The sequence below is a fragment of the Gracilinanus agilis genome, chromosome 4 (genome assembly GCF_016433145.1).
Source record: "Gracilinanus agilis isolate LMUSP501 chromosome 4, AgileGrace, whole genome shotgun sequence".
Classification (NCBI taxonomy): Eukaryota; Metazoa; Chordata; class Mammalia; order Didelphimorphia; family Didelphidae; genus Gracilinanus; species Gracilinanus agilis.
Genome location: NC_058133.1, coordinates 513,998,065 through 514,012,756, shown reverse-complemented (window position 1 = coordinate 514,012,756; position 14,692 = coordinate 513,998,065). Strand labels below are relative to the sequence as shown.

Genomic DNA, 14,692 nt, shown 5'->3' with positions numbered 1-14,692 from the left:
CCACGTGCTGCAGATGCCATCGAAGGGCTTCTTAGCCAGGGCTGGGTTGGGCCACCAAAGGCCTACTGTGTGCCGGGCCACCAGGGGCCACCGAGGTCTCTTCCAGCCCTCAGAATGTGGGATTCGGAGACTCGGCAGACAGTCGCTGGTCTGGGATGCAGGATGGCCCGGAGGATTCTGGGATGTTCTTCTGTCCAGCAGAAAAGGAGGCGGGAAGCTCTTGGTTCTGGTGGCCTGATCTAGGACACAGTGACAGCCACCTGGGCTCCCGGGACACAGACTTTGTCCCGGCTGCGGATAGTGGGACGGCTCCGGCGGTTTGCCCAGTTCCTAAGAACCAAAGCTGTGTCCACAACATGGGCAGGAAGAGAACATCCCATCCTGGCATCACTCATCAAGGGAGAAACACTTATTAAGCACCTGCTGTGTGCCGGGCACTAGGCTAGAACATCCCATCCTGGCATCACTCATCAAAGGAGAAACACTTATTAAGCACCTGCTGTGTGCCGGGCACTAGGCTAGGCCTGAAGACGGAGACAGAAGCGAAAGCGTCCTTGTCCTCGGGGCGCTTGTCGTCCAGCCGCGCACGAGGAGGCTTCCGTTAAGTCCACGTCATTCCTTCGCCTCCTTTGCAGAAGGAGCTGCCATCAGAATGTTTGTGGCGACAAAGAACCGGACACTGAGAGGGCGGCTGAGGAAAGGGCCGTCCGTGGTGGGTGCTGTAAGGAAGGACGGCCGGGAGGGCTTGAGAAAGAGCCGGAAAAACCTACCTGAACGGATGCAGTGAAACGGGCAGAACCCGGAGGATGCCGGACGCACGAACGGCCGTACTGGACGGTGATCGGCCGGGAATGACTTTGCTCTTCCGGGCGAGGCAATGATCTGGGATGATTGGGAAGGATTTACGGCAAACCATGCCAGCCACCTCCAGAGACAGAACCGGTGGCGTCGGGACCCAGACCCGGGCGGACGAGCTCCCACATTGGTTGATGGTTTTATGGGGGGATTTGGGGTGTTTGTGGGTGCTCTCTTCCCGCCGTGACCAACATGGAGGTCTGCTCTACAGATAACACACGCAGAGCCCAGACCAAGCGGCTCGCCATCTCCAAGAGGGTGACGGGAGACAATTTGGCTCTGAGGCTTTCAGAAAACAAATGCCGAAAATTGTCATCACGTGTAAACAGGAAAAGAAAACATCTTTGAACAAATGCATGTAAATTCCATGCAAGATGACAGGGAAGGGGGCGCTGCTGGAAGTCGGGGGGTCAGGAAAGACTTCAGGAAGAAGATGGCGCCCAAGCTAGGCTCGCAGGAAGTTCAGCAGGGATGGGAGGAAGGAGGAAGAGCTTTCTGGGTATGGAGGAAAGCCGAGGAAAGCCGAGAAACTGGATGGTGGGTTGACATCGTCAGCCAAGGGAAAAAGCCAGAAGTGGGGCACAGCCCTGCCATAGAAGGAAGAACTGAGAGCTAGGCAGGACCATAGAGGCGGCCCCTTCCCACACTTTCCTTTTGCATGGGGGCGACACAGTGGTTAGAGCACTGCGTCTAGAGTTGAGAAGACCCGGTTTCAAATCCTGCCTCAGACACTTATTACCTGTGTGACCCTGAACAAGTCACTTAATTTCTATCTACCCCAGTTTCTTCATCTGTAAAATGGAATAATAATAGTACCTGCCTCTCAGAGTTGTTGTAAGGATAAAATAATTCTTGTAAATGGCTTTGCAGACCGTAAAGTGCTTCCTATTGCTATGACCCAGTGACTGTCCCAAAGTCACCCCGGAAGGAGCAGAGCCTGGAATTAAAGCCAAGTGCTCTGAGTTCAAATTCAGCCACTGAGATTCCCTCGATCCCAGATTCCTTGGCTCTCCTCTCTTTTTCTTGCAGACCAAGCAGTCTATCGCGGGAGAATCTTGGCTGCTTTTCAAATGCTTCCCCAGAAGGGGCCTCCCAGACTACTTTTTTTTTTTAACCCTTAACTTCTGTGTATTGGCTCCTAGGTGGAAGAGTGGTGAAGGTGGGCAATGGGGGGTCAAGTGACTTGCCCAGGGTCACCCAGCTAGGAAGTATCTGAAGTCAGACTTGAACCCAGGACCTCCTATCCCTCGGCCTGGCTCTCTATCCCCTGAGCCACCTCGCTGCCCCCTAAGTAAATACTTAGTGCTTGATTGTTTGGGGGCTCCTGAATGAGGGCGGCTTTGCCGTCACTGACTCTGAGCGTCCCACCCTGAAGAGCCACATTTTTTTCCCCGGAGGTTTGGGGTTTGGCCAGCAAAGGGGAGAAGAGCGCAGTCAGCTGATGGTCCGAGCGGAGTCTGGCTTTTTCTCTCCTCCCAAATGAGGACATTGTGTGGCCCTTTGATGTCCATGAATGCCCTCCCTGTGAGCTGAAATACTTCAGAAAGAGAGGAATAGGTGGGGCGGGGAGGGGGCAGAGAAGAGCCCCCCAGCCCCAGCCACAGTATTTCAGGAAGGGGAGGGCGTCCGGTGCCACCGAAGAACAGCGAGCATTCATCTTGCTCTGGGGGGCGGCTGGACAGGCTTTTTTCCGTCCGAGAACCCAAGTGAACCTTCCACGGGCCGTCGCCAGCCTCCCGGCCTCCTCCCCACCCATGTGTGCTCACAAAACCACGTTGTTTGGGCAGTTGGCAGCATCCCGCCGGAGGTTGGCCTGTGAACTGGGGGCTCCCCCTTGACCCGAGGCCTCCTGGCGCTTCCACAGGAAGCCGGCCTCTGTCCACCTCAAAGAGCCACGTCACGGCGCTCGGCGGGTTGGCCACCAGGACCATTTCCAGCCGGTAAAAACCAATTTTGTCCATCTTCCTGGACTAACAAATCTGAGGGCTGGAGGAACGGGAGCCTGGAGAATGGACTGCGCTGGGAACCCGCAGGCATGGGTTCAAATCCTCCCCTTGCCCCTTATTCCTTGTGAGATCTTGGGTAAACTTTGGTGCCGCTCTGAAGGAAATTCTGGTGGCCATTCCAGAAGTCACCCGGCATTCTTTTTCAATAGCTTTTGTCCGGCTTTGCCTGGAGATTTGTCGCTAAGCATTGCTGGGACTTCTGCAACAATGGAGACACGATGACTCATTCTAGCCTCACATTTATCCCCATTTTATAGACGAGAAAACTGAGGGAGAAAGAGCTGTTCCGAGGCTCTCCCGGGATCCAACCCAGCTAATAAGTGTCTGGGCCTGGCTTCCATTGCCTGTGATCTCCCCACCCTCTCCACTCCCACTCCCAACCTCCTAAAGGCAAATGCTGATTCCTTTTGTCTTGGTCTCCCAAGGGCCTAGCACAGAACATGCCCCAAAGTAGGTGCCTAAAAGGGAGAGGCAGCGTGTTACAGAGGAGGTGGGTGGCTGGGATCAGAACCTGCTTAGATGTTGGCCATCCAGATGACTTTGGATCATTCACTTCACCACTGTGGGTTCCTCCTCTGTAAAATGAGGGTGTTGGGCTCTGTAGTCTGAGCTCCTTTCCACCTCTATAACACTAATCCTGTGGCAGGGTTCAAATCCTACCATTTTCTACCCAAGTGACCTTGGGCGAGTCCCTTCCACTCCCCTGACTAGACAGTCTTTCTCAGAGATCTAAGAACCTGTGACTTAAGTGCTTGTTGAAGAGAACTGGATTGTGTCAGAATGGTTAGACTTAGCTTCCTTCCGCCTCGGCTCATCGCCTTCTCTGTGCCTTTTAGGGTATCGTCCTGACCCGCAGCAGAAATGGGCAAAAAACTGGACCTTTCCAGGCTGACGGATGAAGAAGCCAAGCATGTGTGGGAGGTGGTTCAGCGAGACTTTGATCTTCGAAAGAAAGAGGAAGAACGATTGGAGTAAGAAAACTCGATTCTTTACTTGGTTTTCTGTTTCCATGCGTGCTGCATCCTCTCTTCCTTCCCTCCTGGCTCCTCCTTAGAATGTAAACTCCCTGAGGACAAGGATTTTGTCCTGGGTATCCTCAGTCCCTGATGCATAGCAGATGTTTAACAAGCATTTATTAAGACAGCAAAAAGAGCACAGCTCTGGAGTCAGAGGACTTGGGCTCAAATCCCACTTCTCGTGCTGCCTCTGTGGCCTTGGGGAAGTCATTTTATCTCCAGGGGCCTCAGTCTTCTCATCTGTAAAATGAGGAGGTAAAATTAGATTGGAGGGGTCCCAAGTGAGGGCCAGACCAGCTGAAAATGTAACTGAGAAATGTTGAAGATAAAAAGTCACTAAAGCAGAGATAATATTCCATGGTGACTTTCTAAGGCAACAGGCGGCCCTCTGGGATCCTTATGTCTGGTGTGGTGGCCCCCTCTTTCTTTCTTTTTTTTTTTAAACCCTCACCTTCTGTCTTGGAGTCAAATGCTATGTATTGGCTCCAAGGCAGAAGAGTGGTAAGGGTAGGCAATGGGGGTCAAGTGACTTGCCCAGGGTCACACAACTGGGAAGTGTCTGAGGTCAAATTTGAACCCAGGACCTCCCGTCTCTAGGCCTGGCTCTCCATCCACTGAGCTACCCAGCTGCCCCTTGGCCCCTCCTTTCTATCTGAGTTTGACACTTGAGTTTGAGGTCCCTCCCAGCTCTAGATGTAGGTAGGATCCTCTGAATGCAATTAAAATTGATCTCATAAATGCCCAAATGCCAGAAAATCCTCCTGGCCGCGGCAGGCAGAATTCATTTTAAGTCAAGTTGCAACTGTTACTAGGGAGGTTGGAGGCTCCAGGAGACAGCCACGGGTAAGGGCTGCCATCTGCAAAGGGAAGAGATGAATTCTCCTACCAGCTCCAGGACATACAAATGGTTCCTCCCCAGCAATGGCAAGAAGAGCCCGGTAAGAGTGAGCCATGTTTACCGCAGCCTTCGCTAGGCTGGATGGATGGCCATGTCCCAAAGGTGGTCCGAGGTGGGCCTGAAACTTGGCCTCGGAAGAACGGTCCGGGCTAGAGAGGGCCACAATCTGTGGCAAAGGCATCGTCGGCGTCGGTGCCAATAACGAAACCCCCTCCGCAGTCACATTATGCCCATTCGAGCTGCCTATTTCCAATGCCCATGGCGGACCTAATTGTGACTTCAAATAGGGCACTTCCAAATGTCGGCAACCACTTCAGGGGGCTCCTGCTTCCCACTCGCTGGGACGTGGCACTGAAGAACACTGAGATCCTCCTCGTAGGTGGGTCTTGAAGGGCAAGAGAGAAGAGCAGAGAGCCAAGGTAGACCTTTGGACACCCTCCAGGGCTAGAGCGGAAGAAGAGAAGCTCTTGGGGCCAAAGAAGGAGCAGCTCTGGAGAGGGAAGAGAGCAGCCAGGATGTAAGTGGGGCTGAAAGGAGCTGGCCTTGCCCCAGAGAGGGCTCTTTGTCACAGGATTGGCTCTTGTAGACACCAACACCAAGATGTCCTATTCCACCACTCCTTCACTCCCCTATCTGCCTCTGGAAACACGACCCTTCCTTCAAGGATGTCCTGGAAGCTCACCACGATATGCCCAGCCCAATAGACCAGGAACTCCAATGGAACTTTCTCCTTTCCTACGTTAATCCTACTCCTCCTTCCATCAGGGCAATGCAGATCAATCCAAAGAGTCTTTATTAAGCACCTACTGTGTACCAGGTGCTAAAAATGCCAAGACTAAAACAATAACAGAGCCGCCCTCAAGAAGCTTCCACACTACGAGGGGGAATCAGAGACACAGTAGTGACTCAGCCCCTAGCAGAGGACCCAGCCAGCACCATTTGGTTCTTGTACTGAGGGGCACCCAGGGATGACTCTAATGTCACTGAAGATGCAGCCTGAGGATGCTGAAAGATTTTGGCCATCCCCCTCTGCCCTGGCACTTGGGGAACAAGGCTGGGCATCTTTTCCAGCGTCTCCTCTTTCTATGAGCCAAGATTGCTCCAAAGATCACAAAGCACCGATGAAGGGGAGGAAAGAGAGGCTTCTGAAATGCCATTTAACATAAGAAAGTCCCTCAACTTCTGCAGGTAGGCATCTTCTCCAAAATGTTTGCCGTTGGGGCAGCTCAGTAACACAGTGGATAGATAGCATGCCAGGTCTGGACTTGAGAGGATCTGGGTTCAAATCTGACCTCATATATTCCCCAGCTATGTTACCCTGAGCAAGTGACTTGACTCCAGTTGCTGAAATCTTACCATTTTTCTGTCTTAGACTTGATAATAAGCCAGAAAGCAAGAGTAAAAAAAAAAAAAAATCATGCCATTAAGGAGCTACTAAGAGCACTGAAAAGAGCAATGACTTGCCCAGAGTCACACAGCCAGTATATGTCAGAGACAGAACTTGAACTCAAGCCTTCCTGGGTCCAAGACCAGTTCTCTATGCATCCCTCCTCACTGCCTATTATAACAAAGATTGTGTTTTTAAAAGGAAAAAACCCCCTTTCACAAAATCTACCAGCCTATCAGCTGGACAGACGATGAAAGAAAGCTTCCTTCCTTCTTCCCAGCAGAGAGGTGGGGGACTACCAGGGCAGAGTCAGGCAGACGGCTTGTTTTTTCTTTGTTCCAGGGAAGGTTCTACCAACAGGGGAAAGCAGGGAGATGCAGGAGAGCCTGGGGTTTGCGTTTGTTTGCTGGGAGGTCAGAACAAAAGGCAGCCCCAAAAGAATGAATCCAAAGCTGCCCCCGACATCCCCAAGCCTATCCCATGATTCCCACGGAAGCATCTCAAGCATGAGGCTGTGGTCATGGGTGCTCTGTGACCCGAGCATGGGCGATCAGGAGCTCGAGGCGGAACTCCCGCTGAAGGGTCCTCCACGTTCTCGCCATTCTGGGGAGGGATTCTGCCTTTGGGCTCTCCTCCGAGTTATCCTTGGGTGGCCTCATTTCAGCAAGCACTAGTGGACTGCCTGCTGACCAGATGACCCCTGATCGCCCGTGACCTTGGGAAATGGACTGAATTGAGTGAATTCAACCGAATCCACCATCTGATCTCTGCTCCTTCCCTACTGGGTTGGATAAAGCATCCTCTTCCATCCAGAAGCCTGAGCCCTGGTGGGCCAACTAGACACAAATGATGCAAGTGGACCAGAGACACTCATCACGCACCCTGTGACTTACTAGCTGTGTGACCCTGGGCAAGTCACTTCACCTCAGATGGAAAGACATTTCCCTCAACTGCAAAATGGAGATAATAACGCTCCATCCACCTCCACCAGTCCCTTTTGTCTCTGGAACCTCTATAGAGTTCTGCTTATGGGACATTCCCAAGCGTTCCTCTTTCCCAGGGCTCTTTAGGGGACTCAAGGAACTTGGGGGGTGCCAATGAAGGTGTGCTCTAAACACTGTCTACAATGCCTTCCAGCTCTCACCCTTATTCCCATCATACTATTTGTTCCCCTCCAGGGGCCTCAGTTTCTCCATATAGCATGAGGGGTTGGACTAGATGGCCTCCGAGGTATTGAGTCCAAGGCAGAAGATGAGGGTGTTGTTTTTTTAAGGTGATTGCAAAGCACTTTGAGATCAGAGCCAGAATGGACCTTAGAGGTCATCAAGCCCCTCATTTGGTAAGAGGAGACAGAAGGTTCAGGAAAGTCAGAGCCAGGAGGGACCTTTGGGATCACGGAGTCCAACTCCATTTTACAGATGAGGAAACTGAGGCCTAGGGAGGGAAAAGGACTTCCTAGGATCATAAACTCAGAGCTGGAAGGAGCCTTAGAGGTCAATGCATCTAACACCTTCACTTTATAGATAAGTAAACTGAGGCACAAAGAGGCCAGCTGGCTGGCCCAGGGTCATACAGCAAGGGAGAGGCAGAGGCAGGACTGGAATACAGACCTTTTGAGTTAGAGCAACCCAGGCTGCAGTGGATTAGAAATAATAATAATAATAATAATAATAATAATAATAATAATGCCATTATTCCTGGGCATCAGAAAAGTTATTAACCAGACCTGAAGCTCAGAAGGTAAATGACTCCACTGAGGCCACATTGCACATCCCAGACATCCTAAGTAACTCAGAGATGGCCGCCAGGGCCTGGACGAGTCACCCCCTGGATCTGGGACAAAGGGAAAGGTTGGGCCAAAAGTGCCCCCCAATCAAATCAGAGGTCTTTGAGGTTCTGAAATAATAAGTAGCAGTTGTGTCAGGCTGGTCTCCAAATCAAATTCTGCCTCTGAAATGATCTAGCTATGTGACCCTGGGCTAGTCACTTCATCCCTGAGCCTCAGTTTGCTTATTTGTAAAAGGAACCCAAAAGTACTTTAAAGTTTGCGAAGCACTTTGCAGCAACCATCTCATTTGATCCTCACAACCCTGAAAAGTAGGGGCTATTATTGTGTCTCTCTCACAGATGGGGAAACTGAGGTTCAGAGCCTCCATGTGACGAGGTAGATAATGGACCCAGGCCAGTGCCCTCCCCACCACATCACATTCCCCTTCTCTGAATCTCCAAAACCAATAAACCAATCGATTGAGAGACATTTATTAAGGACCTGCCAGGTGCCAGGCTCAGAGTTAGGCTCGGGGGTGCCAATGTTACCCAGGCCTCAGGGGCATTCATTCAGAGCAACGGGGCAGCAAACCTGTTCTTTGACTCAGCCCTTGGCAACTTTCAATCCACCATTAAGCCCTGGCCAGGCAGCCAAGCCTGTTTGTTGGACAGATCAAATATTATTCCTGGCAGTGCCATCAGACAAGACAATGCCATCTTAAAGGCTACGGTAACCCCTTCTAGTGTGGAGACACAAAGAGTTTTACTGCAGAGAGAAAAAAAATGGAATTCTTACCTTATATCTTAGAATCAATACTGGTTGGTTGGTTTCAAGACAGAAGAGTGGCAAGGACTAGGCAATGACTTGCCCAGGGTCACACAGCTAGGAAGTGTCTGAGGCCAGATTGGAACCCAGGCTCTCCCGTCTCCGGGTCTGGCTCTCTAGCCACCAAGTCACCCAGATGCCCCAAGAAAACTGTCCTCTTAATCCCTGGGTCAGTGTGACCCAGAACCCCAGGCTTGCTACCGGGGCGGACCCGGGATCTAGTTCCAACACTGTTTTGGCCAAAGTGGGACTTGAACTCCCGGAGGCTCACTTTCCTCTGTAAAATGGAGGCTAATGACAACTCGATAAAGAATTATCAAGTGTCTACTTTTGGCTAGTGAAGGAACTGAGCGAGGCTGCTGCTCCCCAAGGAGGCATCATCCTAGACTGGAGCATGCTGGGGGCTTCTCGCTCCTCCACCTCTGCCTCTTGGGGTCTATGCGAGGCCTCTTGCATCTGGGTGGCAGATTCCTCTGGCAAGCAGAGGTCTCTTTGCCCCAACTCTATGGAGGGGCTTTGAGGGATCTTGGCTCAAGTGTAGGAGACCTTGTTCAAGCATTACCTTTTGGGGGAAGTTTTGCTTGACTAAAGCAAGTCCGTTTTCTCACTCAAAGGAGAGTGAGTGCAGTGAGATGTTGGATTCTTTACCCCCTTTTGTGACAAGAAAGATGGGATCTAATGACAAACACCACTGGCAAAACCCTACCTGTTCCCTTGTCAGAGGATCCTGGCTGTGTAGCTGGAAGAGCCCTCAGAGACCATCGATTTTCTTCACTTTACCAAGGAGAGAATTGAGGTTCCAGAGCTGTGAATTGGTTTACCCAAAGTGGCACAGGGTGATTAGGATTTAAACTCAGGCCTTCAGATTCCAAAGCAAAGTCTCTTTGCACCGTACCATACATTGGTTTCATCCCTTCATCTGTGCTGTCCTCAATGCAAATGTAAAATAGTGTATACAGTTGGGAGTTAAACAGGAGGAAGATGGGCAGGACAGCCTTTGGGAAGCTGGCTAGTGTTTTTTAATGACCCTGAGTTTCCCCCTGAGGGACCCCCCACCTTTCCGACATTGTCCATATTCTGGCAAGACCGCATGCCCATGAAGCTTGGAATGTGCCATTCTCTAATCATGTGTCATCCAAAGGCCAACAGAGAGGGGCAGAGTGGGGAGGTGGTAGATTTGATATCAGATTCAGTGTCCTCCAAGGGATGGGCCTCGCAGTCTGCAGGTGCCATTTGTATCCGTTCGATCCTAGAGATGTGCAGGCTTCCTCTCGTCCTCACCCAGCACCTTGGGTGGACTCCTGATGAAGGAATCAAGGGAGGGCCTGGGGCAAGAGAAGTCCGTTAATGAGTCACCTCTTGTAATCTTCACTGACTCAGCCCAAGCTTACCCTTCTGGGCCCCACCAGAGGCGAAGACCCTCCCTTCTACTCCACTTCTCATCTTCTCTCTATTTATCTTTATTTTTAAACCCTTAACTTCTGTGTATTGGCTCCTATGTGGAAGAGTGGTAAGGGTGGGCAATGGGGGTCAAGTGACTTGCCCAGGATCACACAGCTGGGAAGTGTTTGAGGCCAGATTTGAACCCAGGATTTCCCGTCTCTAGGCCTGACTCTCAATCTCTCTATGTATGTATGGCCCAATTCATGTATATGTTCTCTCCCCGATTAGAAAGCAGAAGACATTGAGTCCACTCCCATACCCTGATCCCATTCCTCATTTTACAGATATTCAGCCCTTTATCAAGGTTTGTCCTCAAAACAAGTGTAAATTGAGGGGGTTTGGGCCAGGAGATCACAGATCCATCCTAGTATCTTAAGTGACAGTTACGATTTCTAGGTGTATTTGGGTCATGCATTTTCCTTATAAGACCCTTCGTCCTGTCCACACCCCTGAGGGTCAGAGAGAGCTCCAAGAGAGGGTAGGTGGTGCATCATGGAGGAAAGACTTGGGCAGGGCCTGTCTAGAAGAGGTGAAAAGGAAACCACCTTTTAGAAAGGGCCCAGCCTACAAGCTAAATATCACCTGCTCACCATCCCCAGCTAGGCAAACAAGAGGCGAGCCTGGGGAGTCATTGCAAACAAGCAGGGATTCCTGAGATAACCTCAGAAAGAACCTCCGTTCTGGGCTAGAAATAGACCATAGCTTGCTCAGGGAGGAGGACCTTGGAGCTGCCAAAGCTGAGTGCCTGAGGAGAGGCAGCGGGGAGTCAGGCCTGGGGCTGAGCAAACACAATGTGAGTTGAAAGGGGAAGTCAGCTGAGGAGGAGATGACATCTGAGAACAGACAGATCAGCCTCAGAATCTCTAAGGGTCAAACCAAAGCTAGTCATGGCACCCCTCCAGGGCCCCAGCTTCTTTAACTCTTGTATCACCACCAGCCTGGTACTGCTGACATCTAGCTTCTAGGAAATCCCTTTCTTATGACCCCAAGGCAGTGATGGGCAAACTTTTTAAAGAGGGGGCCAAAGGAAAGGAAATGCTCATCTGTCAGTCTGTTTCTAAGGCAACTCTTTCAAAGTTTCATTGTATTATATCCTACTCATTGTATTCTTCAGATTAGGAATAATGTCATGGCCCAATAGAACATTTCAGGGGACTGCATCTGACCTGCAGGCCGCAGTTTGCCCATCACTGCCCCCAAGGGATGACTGCTCTCTCTGACTTTGTCACCTTGAACCTCCTTTGTTAGTTAGTTATTATTCCCATTCGACAGATGGGGAAACTGAGGCTCAGAGAGATTAAGAGATGATTTGTCCTTGTCTAAGGTAAAGCTTGAACTTGAGTCTTCCTGACTCCAAATCCCCAACATGAAGCATTAGAAATATAGAAGAGGACAGCCAGGGGCAGATAAGAGGCTTTAGTCCAGGGGTCAGCAACGTATGGCTCTTTCTGCAGGAGCCATAAAGTTGTTTTTTTTTTTCAGGCGTTACAGGAGCAGCACTGTGAGCACTATACAGCTCTCACGAAATTACATTTTAAAAAATGTGGTGTTTATGGCTCTCACAGCCAAAAAGGTTGCCGACCCCTGCTTTAGACCATGCTGAGTTGACAACAGTGAAAGAAACTTGAGCTATCTGGCCTAAACAAAAGAAGACTTGGGGAAAAATAAAGCTGTCTTCAAGAATTTAAAAAGTTTCAGGGGCACTTAGGTGGCTCCAGTGAATAGAGAGCCAGACCCAGAGAGGGCTCACATCTGGCTCAGACACTTCCTAGATGTAGGACCCTGGGCAAGTCACTTAACCCCAATTGCATAGCCCTTACTTCTCATCTGCCTTAGAACCTATACTTAGTATTGATTCTAAAACAGAAGGTAAAAGGTTTTGTTTCTTTTAAGTTGGTGGAGGGGTGGGTAACCTGCCGTATACAGCAGGTACTTAATAAAAGCTTATTGACCTGGCAACTTGCCAGAAGTTGCATACATTCCAAATTTGCATCAATGTAAGGGAAAGCCTCCCAAACCCTGGGAATGGAGCAAAAACAAAATGAGTGTGAGGTTAGGATGAGGTAGCAGCTGAGCTCCCTCCCTTGGAGGGAGACTTTTAGATCTTACTTCCAAGATATATGACATCCTTGAATGGTTTCTCTCTCCCCACATAAAGATTGCACCCTTCCCTCTACCTCCACTGAGTATCTTGAGATAATCTGGTCCAGAAGTACATATCCTGCAGAGCTGAACCTCTGTCTGGGCAGCAGAGAGACAGGTAGATCAGCCCATGCTCAAAGCCTTGCACAGGAAGAGAAGAAGCTTTTATGTAGCACCTACTAAGTGCCAGGCACTATAAGATCTGCTTACAAATATGATCCCATTTGATTTTCACAACCCTGCAAGCCATCATTTTCCCCATTTTATAGATGAGGAAACAGAGGCAGACAGAGGTAAAGTGACTTTCCCAGGGTCACACAGCTAGTAAGTGGCTAAAGCAGGATTTGACTCAGGTTTTCCTATTCCAGACCCAAGATGCTATTCATTTTGGCACCAGCTCCGTGGGACTCCCTTGGGCTTAGACTCCACACTGGCACTGCCTTCAATGGAAATGCCACCCCATCCTCAAATCTTTATCCTCTGGCAAGGCCTCAGAGGAAGACTAAAAGGGAGTTTGAATGCCATTCTGTCTCTAGGAGTCTTTGATCATCCCTGTGGGAAGAATGAACCAAAGATCCTATTTAACTTGCTCCCATTCTACAGACAAGGAAGATTGAGTGACTTGTTCTTATCATAGCACTCAGAGAGGAAATGGAAGAGGCACGAGGCCAGCCAATCCTCTTCTTCCTTCCTGTGGTTTTAGATGACTTCCTTTTCTTGCATTCTTGGAGTCCTGCACCCCTTCCCTCCCCCATTCATCTAAGCGTGAAAGGCCACTTCTAGGAGAAAAAATGGTGAGCCCATTCTGTTTGGTTCTCTGATTGGGCAGTTGCAGTCCTCCTCGCCTCTTCTCATCCCCATCCTGAGCATCCTGTCTATCTCCATCTCCTCCCCAGGGCTCCTCCTTCACTTCAGTTCTCAAAGTGTTTGCCAAGCTGGCATCAGGTGGTAAAAGCGAGGAGATGGGGCTTGGCAGTGTCTGAGGGCCCTTCTGCCTGCCTTAGTTCATCTAGGCAAGGCGCTATTGAATCAGCCCATCTCCAGCTGAGCCTCTCTGGAGCCAGAGCTCTGGAGGAGAGAGAAAGTCCCCTCCGAATGCTCCAAGAGAGCTTTGCAGACTGACGAGGACAGAGCTAGGCTGGGAGCCTGCATCTTGGGCGGCTGACCAGAGCGGTCTGGGCCTCAGTTTCCTCTTCTGCTGCTTTCCTAAGGGAACTCAAGGGCAAGATCCAGAAAGAGAGCACTAAGCGAGAGCTGCTTTCAGACCAAGCTCACCTGAACGAGACCCACTGTGGGCACTGCCTCCAGCCCTACCGCTTCCTGGTGAACAGCAGGCGACCCTGTGTGGACTGTCACCTGTTCACCTGTAAAAACTGCAGCAGCTACAACAGCAGGGAGCAAGGATGGGTCTGCGACCCGTGCAGGCTGGCCAGGTGAGGGCCCTGTGGGGCGGCCTGGGCCCAGTGCCTGGACAAGCAGCTGTCGGGAAGTGTCTCAGGAAAGAAGGAGCTAGATTAGGGATTATTATGAAGGAGGGGCAGCTAGTGGCACACTGGGCAGAGTGCTGGGCTTGGAAGCAGGAGGACCTGAGTTTGAATCCAGCCTTAGGCACTTCCCAGCTAGATGACCCTGGGCAAGTCACTTCACCCTATTTGCCTCGGTTTCTTCAAGTGTCAAATGAGCCTGAGAAGGAAAGAGCCAACCTCTCTGGTTTCTCTGCCAAGAAAACCTCAGATGGGGTCAGGAAGAGTCAGACTCGGAAAGGACTGAACAGTGAAAATGATGGAACCGGGAGGCAGCAGAGCTGGTTGGAGCTGGGCCTCTAGAACTTGAGCTGCGTGCCTTTGGGCAAGTCACTTCCCTTTTGAGCCTCACCTTCTTCCTCTGTAAAATGGGAATCATAATACCGCCTATGAGGTTCCGAGGGGAGCTGGAAGCTATCTCGGAGATCATCCGAGGGGAAACTGAGGCTCAATTACTCTCCAGGTTCGCCCGGGGGCAGAGCTCTGGCCATTGCACGCTGCGGGGGAGCCAGTTAGGACGATAAGCCGGGCCCGAGTGGCGGAGGGCAGCCTGTGTCCGCCCCACCTGAGAGCTCGGGGCGGCGGGCGGCGGGCGGCGGGCGGCGGGGGGCCGCGCCTCGGCTCACTCTCTCGGCTCCTCGCGCAGGGTGCTGAAGACGGGCTCCCTGGACTGGTACTACGAGCACGTGAGAGCCAGGTTCAAGCGCTTCGGAAGCGACAAGGTGATGCGCTCCCTGCACGGAAGGTGGCGAGGAAGCGGAGGCGGCTCCCCGGAGCCAGGTGAGGGCGGGGCTGGGGGCGGGGCTTGCGGTGAGGGCGGGGCTGGGGG

The 14,692-nt window shown here is 51.2% G+C and overlaps 1 protein-coding gene across 1 annotated transcript in view; it reads left to right on the top strand.

The window, feature by feature from the left end:
* Positions 1 to 3,722: 3,722 nt before the first annotated feature.
* The window catches only part of MLPH (melanophilin), a 64,725-nt gene continuing 53,755 nt past the window's right edge, over positions 3,723 to 14,692 (top strand). Inside the window, 3 exon segments of the mRNA XM_044675682.1 lie at positions 3,723 to 3,832; positions 13,552 to 13,773; positions 14,510 to 14,643. Of these exon segments, the coding sequence (XP_044531617.1) occupies positions 3,723 to 3,832; positions 13,552 to 13,773; positions 14,510 to 14,643 (466 nt within the window).